The sequence below is a fragment of the Cryptomeria japonica genome, chromosome 7, assembly GCF_030272615.1.
Source record: "Cryptomeria japonica chromosome 7, Sugi_1.0, whole genome shotgun sequence".
Taxonomy (NCBI): domain Eukaryota; kingdom Viridiplantae; phylum Streptophyta; class Pinopsida; order Cupressales; family Cupressaceae; genus Cryptomeria; species Cryptomeria japonica.
Window position 1 is genome coordinate 354,532,201 of NC_081411.1, and position 25,732 is coordinate 354,557,932.

At 37.8% G+C, this 25,732-nt stretch overlaps 1 protein-coding gene across 1 annotated transcript; it reads left to right on the forward strand.

The window, feature by feature from the left end:
- The first annotated feature begins 425 nt into the window (after positions 1 to 425).
- LOC131063395 (dolichol-phosphate mannosyltransferase subunit 1) lies at positions 426 to 25,075 on the forward strand. Its single transcript, XM_057997200.2, has 8 exons — positions 426 to 748; positions 22,989 to 23,088; positions 23,226 to 23,259; positions 23,444 to 23,520; positions 23,619 to 23,644; positions 23,957 to 24,121; positions 24,224 to 24,338; positions 24,564 to 25,075. Exons 1-8 carry the CDS (start codon positions 639 to 641, stop codon positions 24,666 to 24,668), a joined length of 732 nt encoding a protein of 243 aa, XP_057853183.1. The 5' UTR covers positions 426 to 638; the 3' UTR covers positions 24,669 to 25,075.
- Positions 25,076 to 25,732: the final 657 nt, after the last annotated feature.

Below are 25,732 nucleotides of genomic sequence, written 5' to 3' on the forward strand. Positions count from 1 at the left end.
CAACCTTTTTGGCGCCAATACCCCAAGTCGGCTTGCATATTTATTTATTTAAATTACATTGTCATTTTACAATTTACATTTGCCTTCACGTTACATGTTTGGGTCCAACCCAAGGTTACATTTACTTGCCTCCACATTACATGTTTGGGTCCAGCCCAAAATACATTTATTTGCCACGTTACATGTTTGGGTCCAGCCCAATAATTTGAATTACATGAGAGATAATACACGTGTATTTTAATTGTCATTGACAACATTAAAATGCAATGGACAGGTATCGGAGCTAGCTACTATTTCAACAGGGTGTGGGGATAGGGATGCGGTCCTCACCTATAAACTTGAATTTCCTACTATTAATAGAAATCATAGAGAAATTTGTAACAATCCTGAAAATTACCTTGCTCTTTGGAAAATGCTACAGTGGTGGTTCGGGTTCCCATAAAAGTTAGTCTTAATAGAGATTTGGAAGTTTTGTAACTTTATTTTTTTAATGATTTTGCCAATGTGAAAATTGTTCAGTGCAATCAGCAAAGGTGCGTCAATTGGAGGAGTACTGAGGGAAGTTCTCTGCATAGGCATTATTTGCTACCTGGAGATCCATTTGAAAAAAGATTTAACGAATATTTTTTGTGCGAGAAATGGGTAAAGAGGGAGACCCATCATCTTACAAGTACAGCATATTGATTCCTACATATAATGAGCGTCTCAACATTGCTCTTGTCACCTACCTCATCTTCAAGCACCTCAGGTAATTTTTTTTTCTTTTTCTTATATTAATCACAGCGGTAGATGTTGCATTTGCTTCAGCTGCATGTAGGAATTAGTATAGTTCTGATGATCTGTCCCATGGCTCCATTGCATAAACTTCAAAATTAGGGCCTGAAAATGTTATTCTCAGTAGAGAATCTTAAAGATAATTTTCCCACCATTTTATGTTATGTTACCAAATTGGCTGGAAAAATGATGGTTTCCAGGTATGAGTCATACCAAAATTGTTTATGGGTCGCAATCAACTGTGGAATAAGATAGGGTAAACCAGGCATTCTAAGGTTGATGTGGCAATTTTAGAATGATTCCATAGTGATTCCAGGATTGACAAAGTTTTCAAGGCATTTTTTGTTGACTATTTTACCTGCGAAACCCTGCATGACTGCCCCCAAACACTTTACGCGTGAATTTTTCAAGGCTTATTTACCCATTTTGTGTGTAAAGTGCAGCAACGGGGAAAAAGTAAGAATGAAAATGTTTTCTTGTGTCAAATTCAGCAACAAAGAAAGCCATTGCACTAACAGGGAAAGGATAGGAGGTGTGTTCAAACAGCTGATGACTTAGTCACTTAGCCTGCAGCAAACAGCTGACATGGTTTTGGCTTTTGTATCCTTTTAACATAATTATCTTTTAGTTCGGGGTGAATCTTGGATCATAGCATGGAGAAGACTTTAGTAAAAATGATAAATAATGTTGGGATACCTTCAAAATTCAGAGCTGCTGTGTGCATTTTTTTAACTTCTAATTTAATTTTTTAATGATAAAACACTGTGTGTAATTTGATGGTCCATCGGCACTTATATGGATTGGTGCTTTTAAGAACACCTCGTTTAGTAAAAGTTCAGTATACCAGAAGAAATACTATATTATTTTAAGAAGTTACTATTTATAGTATTTATTTTCAGAAGTTACCATTGTTTGCATATGAATCGTGGGTGTTGGGCTTTGTCATATTAAAAATTTCCCCATATTTAAAAACAATAATTAATAAAGCCAAAATCTCACGTGAATTTTATTTCAACAAACTTAATGTCCTTTTAAATGTGAATTTCCCAAAACATGTTAATGGTAGCACAAATTATTCCTTTGAAAAATCTAAAATAAATTTTTGTAAAGAAATAAAATGGATTCCTCTATTAAGATATGACAATCAGCTAAATTATTTTACAGTTGTGATAAATCATGTAACAACATTTTAAAATTTGGAAATGATTTTGAATTCTGAAATTAATTTGGATATTGAATTAGTATACAGTACGGTCTTTGTAATATTTATGGTAGTTCTATTTAGCATCTGTATGATGTGGTATTCTAAACTTAATTCCTATATTAAGGCTGGAAATATCAAATATCTATATAGTTATGTTTTTTTTTGTATGGATCTACCCAAAACGTACCCAACTATTTTATTTTTTTGCTGTACTATACCCATGTACTTGTGCCTGATTCCAATTTGACATCTTTGTTTTATGTTTAGAAAATGGTCTATTCCTCCTGTCTTGTAAATAGATATCAAGAATCCTACAACAATATATGAGGGCTAACAAGAATTGGTCCCCACATATTAGAATGTCTCAACGTCACTCTTATCACGAATCTGAACTTCAAGCACCCTAGATACCTTTTTTTCCTTAATATCAATGGATCATAACAGCATATACTGCATTAGCATTAGCTGCATATAGGAATTGGACACGTTATGATGATGTGCCCATGTGTCTCCATTATATAAACTTCAAAACTTTGGGCCTAAAAATATTAGTTTCCAGTAGACAATCTTAAAGAAAATATTCCCACCATTTTATGCAATGTTACTGAATCAGTTGAAAATTGATGGTTTCTAGGTTCAAGTTATACCAGAATCGGGTATGGCCCAAAATTGATTGTGGAATCAGATGGGCAGTTTGTAGCAATAGGATTTGTTTGAAAACATTGTAGGGTGAGCTTAGACGATTCTAAGCTTGATGTGGTGATTCTAGAGCGACTCTAGCATTGGTGAAGCTTTGAAGGCATATTTTGTTGACTCTTTGTCCTGAAAAAACCCTAAACGACTGTCGCCAAACACTATACCTGTGAATTTTTCCAGGCATATTTACCAATTTCATATTAGGAATTTTACATCATTATGTTTGTTATGGTTTGTTAGAATATCATATGTAGGATAATATAATATTAGTTGTGCAAGTATTTGTTTGTATTATGAGTTGTTAAACAACTTGTCTAGGTAAGGGAGTTGTTATGGGACCTCTCCTGTAATATGGGAGATGAAACCCCGATAAATTTGTAATATCTTATTGGATGTGTCATGCCCCTGCCCTGATACCTTCTTGAAATCTGATTAAGAAACTTGTCTTATTTATAAGACATCACAATTTTTTCATATCTGGCTGACTCCCTTATGTAAACACTTAGGCTTGATAAAAATAAATAAAAACAATGCCGGCCAACCCAGTCTTGATTGCCCGAGATAAATACTTAAGGAGGCAAAGTAATAAATAGCAAGACAATTAATTAAATGAGGGCAGACCTCCTAAGTATTAGCATCATTATTTGGATGATTTAATTTGCAAATAGATAATTTAAATAAGGGGCCGACCCCTGTAAAACACAGCAGTACTACTGAGAGGGGTGGGGGGTGGGTTGAATCAGTAGTACAAAAACCTTTAAATTTTCTTTGCAACTTTAAACTCGTAAGTGAATTTTAATCTGAAAAGCTGAAAGATATAAAAATTGCAACAACTGAATCTGAAAAAGATGCAACACCAAAAGCACAACACACAAAATTTTACGTGGAAACCCAATGTGGGAAAACCAAGGTGAGAAATGCTACTAGGATCTACTGTCCTAATCTGGTCTCACAATTGAAAGTTTACAATTCTTTGGCCACCAACCCAATCAATTTTTGGGTTCCAACCCAATAGGGTCACCAAAACCCTTATGAGCACCAACTCATCTGCTGTTACAACTTACTGATCTGAGCACCAACTCAGTGACAATTACAGAATAGCATCTATAAATAAAGATGTATGAAAGAAAGCTTATGATCTTTACAGAACTATTTCATACAGACTTCTGCAAACTATCAATCTGAAAATTTAACAATTATCTTTCTGCAAACTGAAAGTACACAAAACACAATGTCAAATTGAAGTAATCTCTGTGAATCTGCTGCAGAATCTGTATTCCAACAAACTTCTCCAGTTCTTGGTATGATCACATTTCAAAGACAATCTGTAACTTGTCTAAAGACAGTAAGTATGAAGAACAAACTTGAATCAACTGTATACTGGAAAGATTGATTAATTGTATACTTGAATCAACTGTATGTAAATGATAGATAAGACAAATGCACAGATACAGTATCCTTTCTCCTGATAATCACAACCTAACTGCTGCAGATTACAGTCCACATGCAGACTGTTCAACCCAAAGAATTGCTGTATTGTTGATATCATAAAACACACCAATACTTTCACCTGGATGTTCTCTCAGAACTGTCTATTATCTCCTTTGTTTTAATCCACTAACTCATTCATTAAATGTGCTCAGAAAAATCTTCATCGAACTGTCATTGAATGGTATTTGTTTATAGTCAACACGTATCATTTCCTTTTCTTATCTCTTTTCACAGCATCATATATCTCTTTACAACATTTTATATATATAACTTGCTAGTATTGAATAGTTATTTAACATATCGGTGAAGAAGTTTTAACTATTAAGTCGGTTCAAAAACCAACAGATTGTTTGTCAACCGATTACAACTGACATTAGTTAAAGAGCAGTTTTGTTGTAAAGTAACTCTTATTCGTTATAAATAAAGAGTTCGATAAATATGTCTTAACTGAACCAGCCAACAAAAAACCAAATCATGTGTTAAATACTTGATCAAATAGACTGACTTCTTTTAAAAAAAAATATATTCCGAGACTCAAGGTTGAAACTGAAGTCAAAATCAATATAAAATTCACAACTTTTCTATCCTTCCCTGACCACTCCACTTTGGCGCCCTCCTGAGGAGTAGGGCAGGTTTTTCCATGTGTGGAGGAATTCATGATTTCCTTTCTTCTTCCTGACTTAGGTGAATTTCTGAGCTTCTTCCGGATCAGGCTACCATATATAGATTTGAGGTGATTTCCCGGACAGAGACAAATTTCTCGAGCTTTCCACGTCAAGAATGGGCTTCCAACACTTAGCCAATTTTGATTTATTCTATCTGCTTTTCAAACCTTCCAGATTTAGAAGTAGTCATGAATGCTTGATCTTCATTGCCTGCTTGAATGGTCTTGTCAGAAATAAAATTTCCAAAAATAGAAACTTTTAGAATGTCAGCGTTAGACCCCAAAACAGGACACAAAAATGACTTACTATAAGTAGAAACTTACTAAAAATAGTAAGTTTGATTTTTGGCAAAATGAAGACATTTCGAGACTCGGTAAAATCTCTAAAAAATAGGAACTTTCTAAAAATAGAAAGTTGCTCCGTGTTGGTGTAATTAATTATTCATGGTGGATATTATTACACCTTACTTAAGTTTACTTAGGAAATGCATTTCATAGTAGTTTGAGTATGAGACACTTGGGTGTTTGTGCCACATTGGGATAGTGTGTAGGAGAATTTCCACCTTTTGTGGTCTTGTTGTTACTTTATCATATCCACTTATTGTGGAGTGATAATTCCACCTTCGGTGGGTGATCCACCTCATGTGGAATATTATATTGTTTCTCGTACCTACCACACCTATTTCCTACCTACCCTTGTTTCTTATTGAGCCACATGTCATGTTTGTGTGCTCACATATCCATATAGCCTTGCCTATATATGCAGACTCATATTAATTGTATGTAACAACTATTGAACAATTGATCATTTATTTATTGATGAGAATACAATTTATTCTTGTCCTATATTTTGTCTCTCTATTTTGTACTTTTCATTGAGCTCTTGATCTTGGCAAAATCTCACATGGTATCAGAGCCATTAGAGTGTCATGATTTGTTTTTGAGTGGCATTGTTGCGACATCAAGAGGCAGATCTAAGGAGCAACATCTTTTGGAGGTGTCCGACCAAATCCGACCTCACCATTGCGTCTGGGTGGCCGTTTCCATGAATTTTGACTATAAATTCGCCTATATTTGGTGAAAAGTCAATTTCTGGCTTGGAGGAAAAATTTAGCCAATTTGGCTAGCGATATGGATTATTTTTTCAAAAAAATTAAAAAAAATTATTTTCGCAGTTTTTTAAATTCTTGTAAAAGTTCTTTTAAATCAAAAAATCAAAATATATATTATTTTGGGGCCACCCTCGTAGCAGTCCGTATTGCAGTTTTTGCAAAGGTTTGTTGGACTGCCGCCTGTACCTGCCTCCAGCAACCCCCGATAGCCACCTCCGACACCATTTCTCTGGTCGGCTCTCGACTGTTTGTCTCCGCCGATCGGCCCCAGCAGTGTTGTCTCCGACTGTGTTTTGCCGACCGCCCTCGCTGTCTACAACCGCCGACCGTCTCCCGTTGACCACTGGCAAGAAGCATCGTGTTCTCCTCCACCCGCTTGCTGCCACCGCCAGTGGCCACACCACCTATCACCCCTCCACTTCCCGGCTCTGTGGTGGCCCCCATGCGACCTTTACTCATAGGCCTCGACGATTGCTCTCGGGACCCGCGTTGGCCATGTGGCAGCTGCCCACTGGTCTGCGATCTGTATTAGTCCACGTAGGAAGACACCTAGCGCCCGGTTGGCACCTTGTCACTTTGACACATCAGCGATCGTACTTGTGCCACATCAGTAGATCGTACGACACTTGTCTTTCCACGATTGGGCCACGTCATTAGTTCGTACTGTATGGATGCCACGCAAGCAGGGAGGCGAAGTTTTCGTGACGGTCATACGACCGTCAAATTTAGGCTCACAGATTGTTGACGTCATCATTTTTTGAAAATTTATCAGCCCCCTCCTGTTGAGTTTTGTAGTTCAACTTTGGAAGGCCATATCTTGCTCATTTTTGCTCCTTTTTGGGTGCAATTGTTTTTGAAATGGGCCAATTTTTCGTGTACTTTATCGTGGTGGCATTATTTTCTGATTTTGATGGACAGATTTTTCAGAAATCTCAGTTCTTGGTGACTGTACCTGTCCAATCCCCATTTCTGCAACTTTCGGGACTCCGTTTGGGCTCATACGAACTCCTTTTCAGGTGCCATTTTTTTTGAAAGTGCATAATTTTTTGTCTACTTTCATAATTTGCTATCATTTTGCAGTGATTTGAGTAGAAATTGTACTTTCAACATATGGTCCTTTTTGGCCAATTTGGCACTTGTATTGCATAGATCTATCTTTCTGGTCTTTTGCATTGTAGTTCTTAGCCTATTGGGGCAGTTGTAAAACAAAATCAGAAGTTCACCTTGCCATTGTTTGCAAGTGGCCTATTGTACACGCACTACATATAAAGTGCCAAAATCATCATTTTGGGGGGGTACTGTTATCACAAAAGCTTGCACCCTTGTTGAGCTATCAACTCAACAACCTTGTGAAACATGGAAACAACCCCAAAGTGTGGGACCTTGTGCAAGGGGGTTGAATCTCCGGAGAAGGCTGACTTCCTTCCCACTCCAGGTGCAGGTGTTGAACCAACTCAACACCTCAAAACTAACTCCTAAGCCTATCCTAACAATTTGCAGAGGTAAAAGGAAGAGAGAATTGCTTGAAATAAAAGGAGGTGATGCACCAAGAAGAGATTGTTTCTCTCCCCACCCGAAATGGCACAAGGAATCAATTGAAAAGCCCAAGTGATTCACAAACTTCAAATGCATGAGTGATCCAAACGCATGTGTGGAATTTTCAAAGTGTCAAGAGGGGAGAAGGATTTCCACAAAGTCACACTCAGAAAACAAGTTAACACAACATACATGTGAGAGGAAACCACAAGCATGCACTTATAATGGAGGTAAGAACACATACACATCATACATAAGCTGAAGGAAGGTAAGAATAGAGATTTTCAATTAATCACAAGGCCAAAGGCCAATCTTACAGTTGCAGGAATGCAAAAGATTACAAGTCTTCAAGAGAAGAGAAGAGCATAAGAAAGCTCAAGGCAACAGGGAGAGAACCCTTTACAATGAAGCTTAACAACCTTTATATAGAAAATTGGTTACAAGAGTGATCATGACCCCTGCATGTCAGTCTTGGAGTGCAGGGAAGTGCATGCACTTGATTTCAGTACTTGCAAGCAACCTAGCCATACCCACAAAAGACAACCCTGATAAGGTGGATTGACTGACCTTCCAAAGTCAGAGTATGCAGACATGACACAAGTCACCAAGCATCCTGCCAAAAACATTAAATGCACCCTTGTGGCTCCACAAAAGAAAGTGCATAAGTCACCAAAACTGTCGGAGCATTTAAAGCCTTAAGTGTCGATCACGCCATCTGGAAGTGTTGCCAGCCGGAAAGAAGTTTGGAAGACTTTGGAGACCTGGGTCACCAAAGTTGGGGGAACTTCGGAGACTTGGGTCACCGAAGTTGGGAAGACTTAGGAACTTGGGGGTTCTGGAGTTCCGGGGTTGAAGAACTAGGAACTTGGGAACCTGGGGGTTCTGGAGTTCTGAGGTTGAAAAACTTAGGAATTTGGGAACCTGGGGGTTCCGAGGTTGAAGAACTTGGAACTTGGGAACTTGGGGGTTCCGAAGTTCCAGGGTTGAAGAACTAGGAACTTGGGAACCTGGGGGTTCCGGAGTTCCGAGGTAGAAGACTTAGGAACTTGGGAACCTGGCGGTTCCGGAGTTCTGGGGTTGAAGAACTAGGAACTTGGGAACCTGGGGGTTCCGGAGTTTCGGGGTTGAAGAACTTAGGAATTTGGGGACCTGGTGGTTCCGGAGTTCCGGGGTTGAAGAACTAGGAACTTGGGAACCTGGGGGTTCTGGGGTTGAAGAACTTAGGAATTTGGGAACCTGGGGGTTGCGGAGTTCTGGGGTAGTGTTGACGTGTATTTTATACACCATCATACACAGAATAAAATACCAATAGGCATCTTATCCTCTCTTGAGAAAATAGTCTCTAACTGCTGAAGATTCGCATAAAGGATCAGTTAGGAAGACTCCAATGTTCTTTTGGTAGGGTCTCTATGTGTGGATAAGCTCTTCGTGGTGTGATGTGATTTGCTGGAATCACAAGGGGACTTACATCTGATGATTGAACTTCCGATCTGCTTTGCTGGACACAGGCTCTGACTAACTTAGATTTGAAAAAATGGAAAAAGGATAAGGGCGAAGAGAGGATCTAATCCTAATACTAAGAATGTAGGAGCAATGATTGATCTTTGGCAAAATTCTAACTAGGTCTTGTTTTGACATCAATGGAACATCTACACAAGGCTAATGCGATCTTCTAAGGGAAGCTTTATGATGTTCAAATCATCACCGCAGGCATAGATACCATCAAGTTGATGCATATTAATGAAGAAGCGACAAATTGAAATTGAGCTTAGGCTGAACGATTCCAGTTGACTACACAAGGCAAGTTTGCAATCAACAAACTGCTAGTAGTATGGATATACGAATTCCATCATCAATCAATCACATTTCCTCCATTCATCTAATCATCTACCATCTAGGATTGAAGACTCAACAAGAAACCATGCAAATTGCAAGAAACGACACACTTCACCATTACTTCAATGAAAATGGAGTTTGTTTACAATCAATGGCAACAATTTCTTGCCTTGTCCTCCTATTCTACTCTAATTACTATTCTATCAACTATATTCTAACTTTTCCAACTATTTACATGCTATCTCTAACTTATTGCTAATTAGCCTTTACAAATGAAATGCCTGGGCTTATATAGTGCCCACAATACAATTTGATGGCTTAGATCAATTCAAGATCAATGGCCAAGATTCAACAATGAAAACCCTAATTAGGGTTTGTTACAACCATTACATAACATTTAATGCTTGACCAATGATAAAATTGTATTGCTTGGACACATGTCCCTTCTAGAAAAATCGACCAATGGATAGCTGGGGTAGGTACATCGGAGTTTGTGCCACCTTCCATGAGTTAAGTACATTGAATCTGGACATGCTGAGATGGACCTCACTGATTGGAGACGTGATGACTAGGATGCCACCTCATTTGACACTTGTACTTTGGTAGATATTCAACTTGATGTCGTTGAGAAGCTTGCTTTAATTAATTCATCTGGAACTATTTACTTCTTCAACGAGCCCTTGTTCTAACTCCTTGTGTCCTTGATGTGCAGGATGATGATGTACCTCGCCTTGGAACGTTGGATTGAAAGAAGTTGCCCATGTCCTTACTTGATCGTCCTGGCGAAGACCGTCCTGGATCCGGCTTGATTTTCCTTGAAGAGATCTCCATTTGATGCCTACACAACATTTCAAAATTAGTACCATGATTTTGCAATACATAACATAAATTAGAGAGCAAATTTTAGGAAACTTAATGATAAGTCCTTTATTAATCATTTCCTAAAAACGACTATTGAGCTATGAATTCAAATTTTCAAAATTTAAGGCTATGACGATCAAAATTCAAAATCAATAAAACAAATATCGCCATACCTCAGTTGAGAGCTAACTCTAGAATGCAAAACAAGGAATTTGCCTAGGCAAAATCAAAATTAGATGGCTTCAACGTGATCTCCTTTAAATGAACAATCCCTTTATCAATTCATCACCCTTGAGGATATCTTTGACGTGGTCTTTGGCAAGTTCGCCCAACTTGAGACTAAGCTCGCACTCCTTTGATGATGTCTGCGCCCTCCTCTTGAATGACAATTTCGCACCTCCTTTGTATTCTCCAAATCGCATGCTAATGAAGGATGTTAAATGATGATTTGAAATGAATAAACCACCTTCCCTTTATAGGCGCTTACCTTCATATTGATCTTAGGCCGACTTTGGTAAATAAGACAAATTTAAAATAAACTTAAAAGGCCGACCCTTGTAAAATGAAACAAATTTTAAATCAAGCGCCCCATTTGATTTTTTATTAATTAATAATTAATTATTAAATGCCTTTATTATTTAAATTAATAAATTTCGATTTTTATAAAGGCAAAAATAATTAATAAATATCAAGCGCAAATTTTAAATGCCATTTTTAATTAAATCTGCAATCCATCGATTTTAGCATTTAAAATAAATTTAAAGAAATGTGTTTGAGCGCCAAATTTTTGAAAATGAAATAATACGTACCTCATCGCCCTGGTCCCTGACTGAGGGACAAGAGCGATCCATCAATTTGGTCTTGATCCTTGCATTTTCGACGTCCAAAATCTTGATCCTTACGTTCAAATCGGCATTTTAGCTGGGTCCTTCAAATTTGATTGACTTGTTTGTGCGAAGGAATGTCTTTAAGATGTAATATCGCCCTGGTCCCTTGGAGAGGGACAGGAGCGATCCTAATGTTTTCACTTGAAATTCTCCATTTTGACATCAACTTTTCCTTGTATGGTGAATAATAACCTTGCTTGTTCATTCCATGCTTGTTCCACTTGATTTTCACAAGGCATTTTGATGTTTAAAGGATCATCGCCCTTGTCCCTTGGAGAGGGACAGGAGCGATCCTTGTCTTTTCTCCATTTTAAGCTCAAATTGGTAATATTTAACGTCCATTTCCCTTTGCATCGCCTTCCAAATGATGTCTAAAACCATGTGCGGCTTTATCTTAACGTGATCTTCAAAGGGTATCATGTGTTTTGGCAAATATCGCCCTGGTCCCTTGGAGAGGGACAGGAGCGATCTCCATGTCCTGGCTCAAATTTGCAAACATTTGATCTTCGTTCTTCGTGCATTGCCTTCCAAAGGACGTCCTTTACTTCGCCAATCCTTGCATTGTCTTGATTTTGAAGGAGCATAAGTGTTTTGATGAAAATCGCTTTGGTCCTTGTCCAAAGGACAGGAGTGATATGAGTTCCTTGCACAAATTGGTAACACTTTGACGTTCAAAACTCTTGCATATCACCTTGTTAAGACGCCTTAGATCTTGTGTGATCCTACAAAACCTTGACTTGGCATGGATTTGAAGTAAAATGAAGGATCCTATGCAAATCGCCCTGGTCCCTTGGAGAGGGACAGGAGCGATATAGCTTCTGTGTTCAATTTAAGGATCTTTTAACATTTGAAGTCTTTGTATATCACCTTCTAATCATGCCTTGGACCTCATACGACCTTGCAAAACCTTGACCTTACGTGATTTTTGAGGGATTTGGCTAATATAATAAACATCGCTCTGGTCCCTTGGAGAGGGACATGAGCGAACTTCAAGTCTTTGGGTTCATGCTTGCGTTCTCCAACTTGCAATTGTCCTCATCGTGTAAAACGTAGTCTTTTTGATCCCCTTGGTCGCTTGACACTTGCTTAACTTTTGAAATCTATGCCTTTATGGAAATATCGCTCTGGTCCCTTCCTGAGGGACAGGAGCGAATTAGATGTCTTGGAGCAAATCCTTCATCTTTGGCAATTTTTGATGCTTTGCACTTGATGGAGATGTCTTAAAATGTCTTCACCACCTTGTTCTTCATCTTGGAGTGCCTTGAATTTGGAGGAACGACAATATAACCATTATATCGCCCTAGTCCCTTGGAGAGGGACAGGAGCGATCCTGCTCTTGTGGGCTTCATTTTACTTTATCACCTTCAAAATTTATCTTCAATGGTCTCGCCATACTTCATTCCATTCATTCATGCCTTGAGATCGGTTGTAACTTGGCAAGAAAATCATCTATAACAAAAATCGCTCTGGTCCCTTCCTGAGGGACAGGAGCGAACTTAAGCATTTTGGTCCTTTGATGGCATTTGGTAATCTTCAATTTATCTTCAATGAGTTCATTTCACCTCCTTCCTTGCCTTCAAACATAAACTTGCTTGATCTTTGCCCAGATCATATCTTATGAAGAATTTCGCTCTGGTCCTTCAGTGAGGGACAAGAGCGAATTTGACCCTCTAGGCAAAAACTTCATCATTTCGTTGTTTTTGATCAAGTCTGGATGATCTATCATGCTCATTTCGTCCTTCACCATGCCTTTGATGTCTCGATTCGTCCAAACAAGGTCAGGAATGGCTCAACTAAGCATTTTCGCTCTGGACCCTTGGTGAGGGACACGAGCGATTCGCCTTGGTCCCTTGGAGAGGGACAGGAGCGCTTTTCGCTCTGGACCCTTGGAGAAGGACACGAGCGAAATTTGACTTTTCGCACTCTCTATCAGGATAATTTTTATGGAATATAACATTTAAGTATAAGTGACATTATACTTTAAGTTATATTCCATATATACTTTCAGGATGTTTGAGAGTGGTTTCAGACCTCCAGGAGTTATATTGCAAAATCTAGTTTTTGGAGGTTTTTCAGTTTCCAGACTTAGTCAGATTTCAGGATCAGGACATTCCAGACTTAGCCAAAATTCAGGATCAGGACATCACTCAAGCCGGACTTGCTATCCTATTGATCTCCCCAACAGCACTCAAAATGCAAAGGCTAACCGACAAAACCCTAAAAAACCTAAAGAACAAACCCTAAAAAGCAAAAAACAAGGGTCCCCATTTGCAATGGGGCGATGTGTGAAAACGTCACAACAGGTAGAAGACTTAGGAACTTGGGAACCTGGGGGTTCTAGAGTTCCGGGGTTGAAGAACTTAGGAATTTGGGAACCTGGGGGTTGCGGAGTTCCGGGGTTGAAGAACTAAGGAACTTGGGAACCTGGGGGTTCCGGGGTTGAAGAAATAAGGAACTTTGGAGACCTGGGTTATCGTAGTTGGGGGAACTTTGGAGACCTCGGTCACCGAAGTTGGCAAGACTTAGCAACTTGGGAACTTCGGGGTTCCGGAGTTCCGGGGTAAGAGAAAAAGAGACCAAGGAAGGGAACTTCGGAACCTTGGGGTTCCGAAATTCTGGGAAAGAGAGAGGTAGATAAGGCTTGGGAAAGGAACTTCCAACAAGACAACACTTCATACTTTTATGATTCCATCGTCTTCTCTTGGATCAAACTGGGGCAGCGCTGGTCCATGGAATATATCTCTGATCGGTTCTCATTGATGGACCAAGGGTGTCATAAAATGACAACAGGTACTGGGATTGATTGAATTTGGGGGGGTGTCTCTTGTGCTTTTGTGCTCGTGTTCTTTCCTTTTGCTGCTATGGGTTCTCCTAAGTTTCCTCTCTTAACTCCTCATAATTATGCTACTTGGAAAATTGATGCATGGAGTAAACTTATGGAAAAAGGACTAACTCATTATATTGATGGAACTATTGTTTCTCACGTTGATCCTGGTTCTCACTTGGATTGGCTCACTAAGAATATCATGGCAATTGGTACCTTAAGAAAGTATGTATCAAAGGATCTCACTTTTCATATTGAGAAATGTACTCTAATCAAGGATGCTTGGCAAAATTTTCAAGACTTGTATGGTCAAGTTGATGAGATTAGGTGATATCAAATTGATAGTGATCTCACCATGTTGGATCCAAAGAACTTTGATACTATACAAAACTATGTCACTAAGGCAAATGAGTTGAGGGCACAACTCAAGGATTGTGGCATTGATAAGAAGGATACTCAATTGATCTTCAATTTGATGGGCAAACTTCCACAAGAATATGCAACATTTGTTTCTAGTTTCCAAACCCATAGGATGACAATGGGTTCAAGCTACACAATGCCTACATCTGATGCTTTCGCCGAAATGTTGATGATGGAGCAAACTAAGTTGATAAGCATGGGCATTCTTAAGACTTCTAAGTCTCAAACATTAGTGGCAAATCAAGGGAACAAAGGAAATCAAGGAAAGGGCAACTCAAACAAGAAGAAATGGCAATCAAAGCCTAAGGACAAAGCACCACCTTCTTCACAACAAGGAGATTCATCCTCTTCCAAGAAGGGCAATTCACCAAAAAGGGTGAGATGTACTTGTGACTATTGTAAAAAGGTTGGTCATGAGGAGGGTCGTTGCCATTCTAAGAAGATTGATGAGATCACTCACATCCTCAAAAAGCATAACATTGATTTGCCTAATGCCTACAAGGAGGAGGATTCATCAACTTCCACTTCCACACATTCAAAAGGGAAAGGGCAAACATTCATGGCTTTTACAAGTGGGAAGACTCACTCTTTTGGGACAAGAAAAGGAAAAGCTCTTTGTGCTACTACAAGTCATGATTCAGGGAGATGGCTTCTAGATTCAGGGGCTTCTCATCATATGGCATCTTCACAGTCTATGTTTTCTTCATTTGAGCCTTGCACCATGCTGAAGATTTTGATGGGCAATCATACATACATGGATGTGATTGGGAAAGGATCTATTGCCATTGGGGATAACTCCTTCAATGATGTGTTGTGTGTACCCCATTTGGCAAACAAGCTCCTTTCCATCTATCAAATCACATATGGCGCAACTAAGAGAATTGTGGAGTTCACACTTGAGTTAATTTTCATTAGAGACTTGGAGACTAGAGCTATCATTGCAACTGGGGTGGTTGATCATGCATCTCGATTATACTCCTTTTCAGATTTTGTTGATGAGGATGATTTCACATATGATGATTCTACACATGATGATCACACTTCTTGTGATGATTCAGATTTTGAGGAGAACTTTGGGTACTTGAACTTGGGGATTCTCACATGTGACCCCGTTCTCGAGCCTTGCATTTCATCTCCTCCTATTGATATCACATCACCTATTGCACCTGATGATGTAGATAGTGCGACAATTTTGCCTTCTTGTGATTCAGTGTAGCAGGATATATCTTGTCTTCCAACTTTAGTTTCATGGGATGATTACTTGACAGACATTGCACGTTTGTTTGTGGAATCCTACATTGCAGATTTGGGAGACATCATTGATGATATTCATCTTCTCTTTGATGGAGATGATCCTTCTTCGATTGTTGTGAGGGAACACTCTGACCCTCTTGTTCATTCTCTACATGATCATTCTTTCGAGGTTGACATGATTGTGGATACTTATGTACATCAGTTGGAGGAGGTCTCTTTATGCTTAGAGGAGACATGTCAGTCTTTGGATCATGTTCTACATTCATCTCCACTAGATCTTGGAGTGCCTTTTTTAGCAGTGTGGAGCAGTTCACCACCTTTGGAGGGGGTAACCTTCAGCATTGACATAGGGACACTTGAGCAGTTTTCAAAGATTCCTTTCATCATGAGTTTTTCCCTACATCTTCCCTTCATGATTGGGGAGACTTCATGGATACACCTTTGGTTTTGTTTCTTCCTAAGGGGAGGAATGTTGTTCGACGTTCATGGAGCAGTTTCTTCATTCATTCTCGAGCTTCTACCATTGGTGTAGATTCTACATTGAGGGGGGGCTTCCTAGCTTCTCTTCTCTCATATGGGGGGGACATTTTCCTCACATGGGGTTTTGTCCTTCACATACTTCTACGAGAGTTTTCTTGTATTGTTTTCATCTCTCTTTTGGGGGAGGGTTTTTCCGCATTGGGTTTTTCTCTCTTTTCCCGCTTTGTGATAGATTTCATTGCATTGGTTTGCATGCATTTGTATTTGTACATGGGTACCTAACATGGCCCTGTAGCTGGGACCCATCTTGCATTGCTTAGTTGCATTGTAGACTTGAGTGCATTCCCCTAAGTTGCACTTAAGGGGGGGTGTTGGTGTAATTAATTATTCATGTTGGATATTATTACACCTTACTTAAGTTTACTTAGGAAATGCATTTCATAGTAGTTTGGGTATGAGACACTTGGGTGTTTGTGCCACATTGGGATAGTGTGTGTAGGAGAATTTCCACCTTTTGTGGTCTTGTTGTTACTTTATCGTATCCACTTATTGTGGAGTGATAATTCTATCTTTAGTGGGTGATCCACCTCCTGTGGAATATTATATTGTTTCTTCTACCTACCACACCTATTTCCTACCTACCCTTGTTTCTTATTGAGCCACATGTCGTGTTTGTGTGCTCACATATCCATATAGCCTTGCCTATATATGCAGGCTCATATTAATTGTATGTAACAACTATTGAACAATTGATCATTTATTTATTGACGAGAATACAAATTATTCTTGTCCTATATTTTGTCTCTCTATTTTGTACTTTTCATTGAGCTCTTGATCTTGGCAAAATCTCACACTCCGTTTTTGCTCAAATTTTACGGGGAGGCTCCTCGAAGGGTCTTGATTCTAGTTCCATGTTCATTTTTTCCAAAACCCTAGCAGAAACCCTTAAAATCTAGGACTAAAGGCAAACACCCTAAAATTGACGAAACATGCCCTAGACTTCACCAAAATCACTCAAAGGAAAAACAAACTTAACCAATTCAACCCTTTAAACACCTGCAAAGCAAAGAGTTTGGAGAGGCTGCCACAAAAAGACCCCAAAAACCAAAACAAAAGACCGAGAGGGCATAAAAAGTAGGGGTCCCCATCTGACGTCACAACAATCCTGAGGGCTAACCAAGACGCTACAAGGATCAGTGAGGGATTTGGCCTAGGCAATTTTAGTTTCAGGCTGAACCAAGCTCATTTGATGGAGTTTTGGAGAGACTTACTATTTATAGTAAGTCAATAGTTGGCTTAGTGAGTTCAAATTCTCAGTATTGTACTTGGAGTGTGGCGGCAAGACCTTTCCAAAGAGCTATTGCACATGGTATTCTGAGTTTGATTGATAATATATTTTAATGCCTGAAGTTTATTTAATAAAGTGACTTTAAAATTAAAAAGGTATAATATAAAGCAATAAAGTCACTTTATATTATTTAAAAAAAAAGTGGTCTCCCTAGGCTGAGTCGACTTAATGAGGTGACATGGGACTCGAGTAATTAAAATTATAAAATATGGAGCTTGTTTAGTCCCACATTGCTAGTAAGATGTCAATGCCTCTTGGTGAAAAGGATAAATAGAGGCTTTGAGTGTTTGCTTAGCATGCTTGGTTGATTGATTGTTTTATGATTGTATTGAAGAGTTCATCTTCAAGGGTTTGTGAGGACAAAGTCCCTCATGAATGGCATTCTTCTCGCTGTTGCAAGATACAGTCAGGAGGATTAGCGGTGTCTCTACTTCAAGAGACACATTGAGCTTGAATTGAAAGGCATTTCCAGTTTCCAGGTCGTATTTCTAGATTGAGTTTATGGTCGTATTATTTCAGATTGGGAGACTCGACTTCATAGGGGAAGTGTTGAGCTTTTACTGAGGAATCGCCCATAGCTGGGTCGTACTTTTTGGTAGAGGGGGCAGTCTCAAATGCAAGGTCGATATTGAACATAGGGCTGAGTGTTTTTTGGTATCGTATTTGCTGAGTGGTGGAAGTTTCAGAAGGCACATTATCAGTGTTCACAGGAGATATCAAGAGTAGCGATAATATTCTATTCGCTGGCTGTACCAATCTGCTGGGCCATCCTTTTGATAGCGCTGTACCATATTGTTTGTGGACTGTGTATGCTGGTATAGCTGACTGAAACTTGTTGGGTCGATTAGTCTGCTGGAGCTAAACTCATACTGCTGGGCGCCCCAAATAGTGACAGTCGCTTCCATACTTGCTGGAGTTTGCACAGGTAGGAGCTAACGCAGGGTTAGGAGGAACATTCTCAAGTATGGAGGAGCTCATGTTTTGGTGATGGGCTGCAACTTGGATTTTGAAGTGCAGATTTAATTTCAGAAATTCCAGCAACTGGAGTTCGTCCTAAATGGTATGTCACATATTGGCTTGTAAATGCAATATCTTGAAGAATATTATTAGACCTTTACTTTGTTACTGGAAGCAATCTATAAGTCTTGTTGCTTCAAGAACTGAGTTTATATCTGATTATCAGTTTGGTTCAGTTATTAAAGAAGGTCTATGGCCACTATGCTTAATTTGACATTGTTAGCTACTAGATATTATTTCAGCTTTTTGCAAACTATACCCCTGAAAACAAAGGAAAAAACTCAGAAATCCGCCTAAGGGAAAATGCATGACAACTGTTTGACAAAATGCCCTACTCTACAAATTGAGAAATTAGTGCAGAAATGACAGGGGCCTTTACAGCACACATGGTATGACAACATTCATAGGTGGTCGATCACATCATACGCCATCTTGGGGAGAGCATACAACAAACAATTTAATTCCTGGTTGACATCATATATTCGCTGAGCACTAAAAAAGCTCTATTTTCTAGCTTTGTCAGCGTTGCTTTTTACCTCTTAAATATTCATGAAAAAGATGTGCACCATTAAGATTTGTGTGGTTTGAAGGTCTTAATTAGGGAGTGTGCCCAAGGTGTTGCCTAGACCCCCGTTGCACTCATTTGATTTGCCAAGTACACTACAAGTTCGAGTTTGCAAGGTACACTTCCAAGTTTGTGTACAAGTATTTGTTTACATTATCACCACCAATCTTCCCTAATATTACTTGATTTTTACTTCTTGTCTTGAAGATGACTTTTTCTTTTGTTATTATGTTTCGATAATATTAGTTAGCCGTGTATATATTAATTGTTCGTATTAAGTGTTTGTGTTGGCTTCGGGTAGTTATAAAGGTCAGTTGGTTGACAGTTGTGTTTCTCTTGGCAACTGTCAAAACAGTTAAATATATTGTGTATTGTTGAGGAAAGTAGTATGATCTAGTCGGATCAATTCCGATCCCTAGCTGACCGTCTCTGTTTGTCTTCTATAATGATTTCATGTGCGAATAAAGATATATTTTGCTCTTGTATTTGGTATGCATTGTCATCTCTATTATAAATTCATGTATCTATTTTATCAGATAGAGCAGTGAACAGTCTTCAAACTATTTTTCATGATGATTTATATTGTCCTGAAAAGTTTCCTGAGTCATACCCAACTCTACTGATTGCTTTATTCCTACAACTTATAACTTTATTGGGGGCCATTCTTTATGTAGAACCATTTCACCATTCATATTTCATTGTGCGACTCTAATAGCATCACAAGTTGTGGAACTTGAGCCAAGGTATGTCACTGTCTTTGTTTCACACAGTGGGTTATCCCAATGGACAAAGCTCTCTGCATCCATTTTAAAAAGTGGATTATCTACAACCCAGTGGAAAAATTGAAAATTATTCCTATTATCAGATAGGAAGTCAGTTTCTTGTATAGACCATTCATATTGGCTTAATTCTAAACAATTGTCTTCTGAATGCTTCATTTTTGATTCCCAGCTAGTATTAACATTTCCAAATTGTTTAGCATTCATTGTTGATCTAACAATTCCTGCATACTAAAAACCAATGGTAGTAATTACTGAAACCTTTTCTTTAGCTTGTGGCTCTAACATGTTTACTTCCTCATATTCCACCTCCTTATTTTCTGATTCTACAACAGATTTCCTTGACTCTTTTTCTAATGTCATTGCTTCTTTGCTCTGACACTTGTGGTTTGGCAACCAAGATTTCTTGCATAGGATGCAAATATTTTCTTTTCTATCTTTGTTTAGGCCGTCCTTAGTCTTTCTTGCAATAGGATGAATCTTCTTTTGTTGATTGGGAGGAAGTTCCTTAGAAATTGTATAAATGGATTGTCTTCTGATATTTGGATCAAGTCTTGAGTATGCATCTATGTGCTCATCAAAGTTATTTGGTGCCACGTTTGGCTCTTCCTCTTCCCATGTCTGCTCAACTCTAGGTAAGAATGTGGGCTATTTGATTCCAGGTGATGATCCAAGTGGACTTCTATTGTTATGTTCTGACCCTGAATGATTTGAATTACTGTCTTCTCCTCCATTAGTTTGTGCAGGCTTGAGGGAACTGACTGTATTATTCATATTTTGAAGCATTTGAGGGAGCAATTGTGTTGTTTGTTCATGTCTTTGTATGTAAGCCTTCTATTCATTTTCTCGTTCTTCCTCTCAATTGGCCATCTTATTCTCTCTAATTTGGTTGCTAGCCTCTTGTATTGCCACTACATAAACTGGATTTGGACCCACAGGCTGGCAGGACCTCTGCTTTGATACCATTTATTGCAGTTAAACCACTACAGATCAGAGGAAGATTTACAGCAGAAATAAGAAGATGACTTCTTCATTTTCTAAAATATATTCTAAGCATTAATTATAAATTATTTAATATTTTATTAACCTGCAATTTCTAAGTTGAATTCATACTTATAACTAATAATGCAACTATTATTGAGCCAGGGTTTTATTTTACTTGAATAAATTAAGGCAAATTTAAAGGGGACATTACATTCCTGTTGTTTTTATTCCTATTTGAAGACTTCTCTCCTTAAATAAGTCATGTAAAGAAATAGTAAATGTGACAAAATTTCTAATGAAATGATTGTAATGTCTTTTATCTGAAGAAGCTTTAATGGCTTCCTTGGACTTTGATGGTTCAAGATTTTAGTGATGGCAGTGGTATCCAAATCTGCAGCTAGTTCCTTTTCTACTTGATTTTTGCTGATAGCGTTATCTTATTTACTAGGAAGTTAGGAACACACGCTTCCTCAGTCTAATACAAGAGAAAATTTTCTGTACATCACTATACATTCACTTGTTGACCCTGGTACATCAACTTGTCTGCATTTATAGATCATTCATTAAGAAACTCCCACACTTGTTATGTGGCCATGTGTTTGAGAAAGTGCACCATAGCCATCTCAAACGTATCTAGTATGTTGTAAGTGGAAATGACATCTTATTATACATGTCTAATCCATTCTTCATGACAAAAGTAGTCTTCACTCTGTCGTTTCTTTGCTAATGTGCTTAAATCTGCAAAAAGTGAAGGATAGTATGGTTCCCATCTGTTAGTGCATTGAGGGGAAACAGCAGAAACTCCAAGCATCCTACAAATACCATTACTAGTGATCAAGGAGCTTGACAAGTCAGCTTCACAACATGCAAATGTGCTTTTAACATTGGATTCCTCTGAACTGGAACATAATAATCAGTAATGCTTGCGCCAAAGCAAACTGAACTTCTGAGTTTGGACACTACAACTTGGCACACCAAATATAGATTTTCCCTTTCTAAAGCTCTTAATTTTCTTCAATGCCATCAGTAACCCCTTAATTACCTTTTCATGGTCCGAGTAGGGCCTCTTTTTAATCATTTAGGATTAAAGATTTAAGAAGACATGTGGAGAGGTTTGTTTTGCTTTTTCCATCTGCCATGTATTTTAGCCTCAATCAAGGAATGTAAGGTACTAAAAACCATTTTCATAAATTTTGTTTAAATGTCTGCAACCTAGATGTGCAAAAACTGTATTTTAATTTTGCTGTCATTTAATGAAAAGTCTGCACTATTATTTCTTTGCAACGTTTTTGATCTATTTTAAATATGTGAATATAATGTCAATTTATGTTTGTTCATATGGTTTTGTGCATCTGCATGATATTTTTTTGCTTGTTTTCTTCTGGTTTGTGGCATAGGGGTAAGCGTGTCTCCGACAGACATCTGAAGACATCTCCTCTGTCAGACAGAAGGCTTTTAGATTTTCATAGATACGACTAAACTTAGATAATATGAAAATTATGTTTTGCATTCAAATTCATAATTTTTGATCTTGTATTTGAATATTCTAGCTCCAGGGACTTAATTGACCATTCTATATTGAAATGTAAATTATTTCATTTTCCAGACATTTTACAAGAAAATTATAATATTCTATGCAATTCCTCAATGTATATCTGTATCTGATTATCATTTAAGGAAAAACTATTTGAAATTTTGGTTACAACTGAAGTAGACGAGTAGAACTACAGTCTACCATGCCAGTTTTCTAATTCTAACAAGATTCTACAATATTTATATGCTGAAAAACCTTTTTTATAAGACAAATATAATAAGCCTCTTTGCACACAAAGGGAAACTACCAGGAGAAAAAGTGCCAGCTCCATTTTCTTTCCCACTTCATTGCTGAAGCTGTTCTTGATTTGGAGAAAAAGAAAAGTATTACAGAATTATATGCTTTGCAAGTTGAGTTTCTTTTATTTGTAATCCTTCTACAAATTATCAAAATATGTCTACCAGAATTTCCTCTTCATAATTATAGTGTTTTCCAAAGAAATAAATTGTACATATTGTTTGTAATATTTGGATATCTGGAGGATCCCAGATGTTATAAATAAGCTGAACAAAAGAAGAGAAGGAAAACCCAAAATTGCAACTGATGTTTAATATGTAGTGTGATTAATTGACCTGTGAGTTTGCTGTATTACTTTTCATGAATTCACTTTTGCCCATCTTCGAAGTGGGAGTGTAATATGTAGATTCTTTTCATTTCTGCAGTGGCATCAATTTTGAGATTATTGTCATTGATGATGCGAGTCCTGATGGTACTCAAGAAGTTGTGCAACAGTTGCAAAAAGTTTATGGGGAAGACCGCATAGTATGATTCCTAACCTTGATTATTACAGTTGCCATCAGCTTAAAAGCAGTTTGATTTATATTTTGGCTTCTCAAGTCTTCAAAAATCACAACTAATGCTTTTCTTTTCTTTTTCCCCATGACTGGGTTTTGTTACAGCTACTGAGACCACGGCAGGGCAAACTTGGTTTAGGTTTGTATGCATTGGAATTTTCATTTGAGGGAAGATTTTATTTGTCAATATTCTCATGTTCTTTATAGTGCATGGATATTCTGATGTCTAACAGATAACATTTTGAAGTGCTTGAAATACATTCTCCACCATTGTTAATTTTCTTACACTTGTATATGATTGTTCAATTTGGGAATGCTTACAGGAACTGCATATGTGCATGGCCTGAAGTATGCATCAGGAGATTTTGTTGTCATTATGGATGCGGATCTTTCTCACCATGTAGGCATCAAAAGTTTAATTTTTTTAGGTAACATTTGTGAGATCTTGTTTGTAGTGGGATATTATCTGACAGCAGCAATTTTTTCTTTTCACTGCAGCCAAAGTATTTGCCAAGTTTCATAAAGTAAGTTTTTCTCTGTTTTGTATGTCTGTGATGCTTAATGAGTTTACAATCATTGCACACGATTGTTTTGTAGTGGATGATAAGCTAACAAACCACAGGCTTTCTGTCTCTGTAGCAATCTAGCTGTGCAAATTTCAGTTCATTAGTATCTTTTTAGTATTTTGCCAGTTTTCTGTTATACTTCCTTTCTGAGGTCTATTATGTATGTGATTCTAAGAATTTAAGTTATGGATGATTTTATGTCGTGTGCTTCTGGTTGTTTATCTTTGCTTTCTTTATTTCTGTTCATTTAAAGAAAATATTTTGTTTCAGAAAGCAGATAGAGACTGGTGCTGATATTGTTACTGGAACACGGTATGTAAAAGGAGGAGGTGTACATGGTTGGAATCTTATGCGTAAACTAACAAGCCGGGGAGCAAATGTGCTCGCACAAACACTCTTATGGCCAGGCGTTTCTGATTTAACTGGTTCATTTCGGTATGTAATGTCTTTGATGATTTGTCTTGAACATCTATGCAACCTTTTGAAACTAATGGGTACCTGACTTTGATCATACCTATTTTTGCTGTTATTTTACAGTCTTTACAGGAAACCTGTACTTGATGAAGTTATTAAGACCTGTGTCAGTAAAGGATATGTTTTTCAGATGGAGATGATCGTTCGGGCTTCAAGAAAAAATTACAACATTGAAGAGGTATTGTGTCCTTGTAAGGATACTTATAGCAGTTCAAATTACCATACAGTTACATTTGCTCATATGTTTTAGCCATGAAAATCTTGTGTAGCATTGATGTATGATATTCTGAGGTTTTGCTTCTTACACAACATTCTGCATGTTGTCTTATTGGGTAACAGTTTCCTCAAATACTGTGGCCATTACTCTGACATGACTAACATTACCTGTATTGTTTGCATGCAGGTGCCCATTACTTTTGTTGATCGGGTCTTTGGCAGCTCCAAACTAGGGGGGTCTGAAATAGTTCAATATCTGAAAGGGCTTGTTTATCTATTTCTAACCACTTAATGGAATTTTGTTGATGATAAATTCTATGTTGAATAATGGCTGCATTATTCATGCCAATCTAGATTCCCTTATTAGTCACATTAAATAAAGCTGAAGATAAAAGTTTAATTCTTTACGGGGTAATTCAGATGGCAAATGATTACGAGCAAAATGTACATTGAGATGTCCTCGAACTGATTCAGGAAAATATGGAAAAAGCCATAGATGATCTGGCGTACTTGATAATTTCTAAAAGCTTTCAAGGAAAGAAAGATAGAAAACAGCAGAAAACAGAGTTTACTACACAGGCTGAAGCAGTGGGGAATTCACAGATATGTTTTTTTGTCAACGTCCAAGAATTGAAAGGCATTATAGATGATTCTGAATTTTCATTCTCATAGGGTGCATGGGTGTCTGATTTTGTGAAATGTGGATTAACTTACAAGACTGAGTCAATTAATGCAGTTAAACGGTAATGTGATAATGACTGGTTCACAGATTTGCAACTGTGTTTAAATGACGTTGAGAAAATGATATGGATGTTAGAAACCCTGCTGCTAATATTAGTAAATGAGTGTCCGATGCCTTTGTCAAATATGGATTACTTGCTTGATTAGGAGATTTAGTCGAGGTGTATGTGCGAGGAGTTAATTGTTTTGTAGGAATTCTGGATTCTTAAAGAGTGTTGCATTCACAAGCTTCAGGCGTATTTCTTGGATTGACAAGACATGGTGGGAATTTAGGTCCACAAATCGGGGTGTGTCCAACTTGGGTCTTTGGGAAAATTTAAACTTTGACATGCTTAGAAATATTTTATTTTACAATATTAAAATTGGAGAATCCACAACATTATTTGAGGTTGTTAGAAAATGTGTTGAGGTTATTCATAAGTTTATATTTCTTTGATTTTGGAAGGAAATTATTAGAGAAGCAATGCAAATGTAAAGTCAGTAGTATATCAATATGCCACATTCTTTATCTTGGGGTATCTTAGTGGAAAAAAAAACTCAGCAACAATAACACACTAAAATATTAGAATTCAAACAAACAAGGTTATAGTAATTTTGAATTTCAGTTTTGTCAAC

Excerpts from the sequence above, each read along its gene's own strand:
- LOC131063395 (XM_057997200.2), top strand. The coding sequence starts at position 639 with ATGGGTAAAGAGGGAGACCCATCATCTTACAAGTACAGCATATTGATT. Across the intron at positions 23,089-23,225 it reads TTTATGGGGAAGACCGCATA|CTACTGAGACCACGGCAGGG; the intron begins GTATGATTCCTA and ends GTTTTGTTACAG. Across the intron at positions 23,521-23,618 it reads ATGCGGATCTTTCTCACCAT|CCAAAGTATTTGCCAAGTTT; the intron begins GTAGGCATCAAA and ends TTTTCACTGCAG.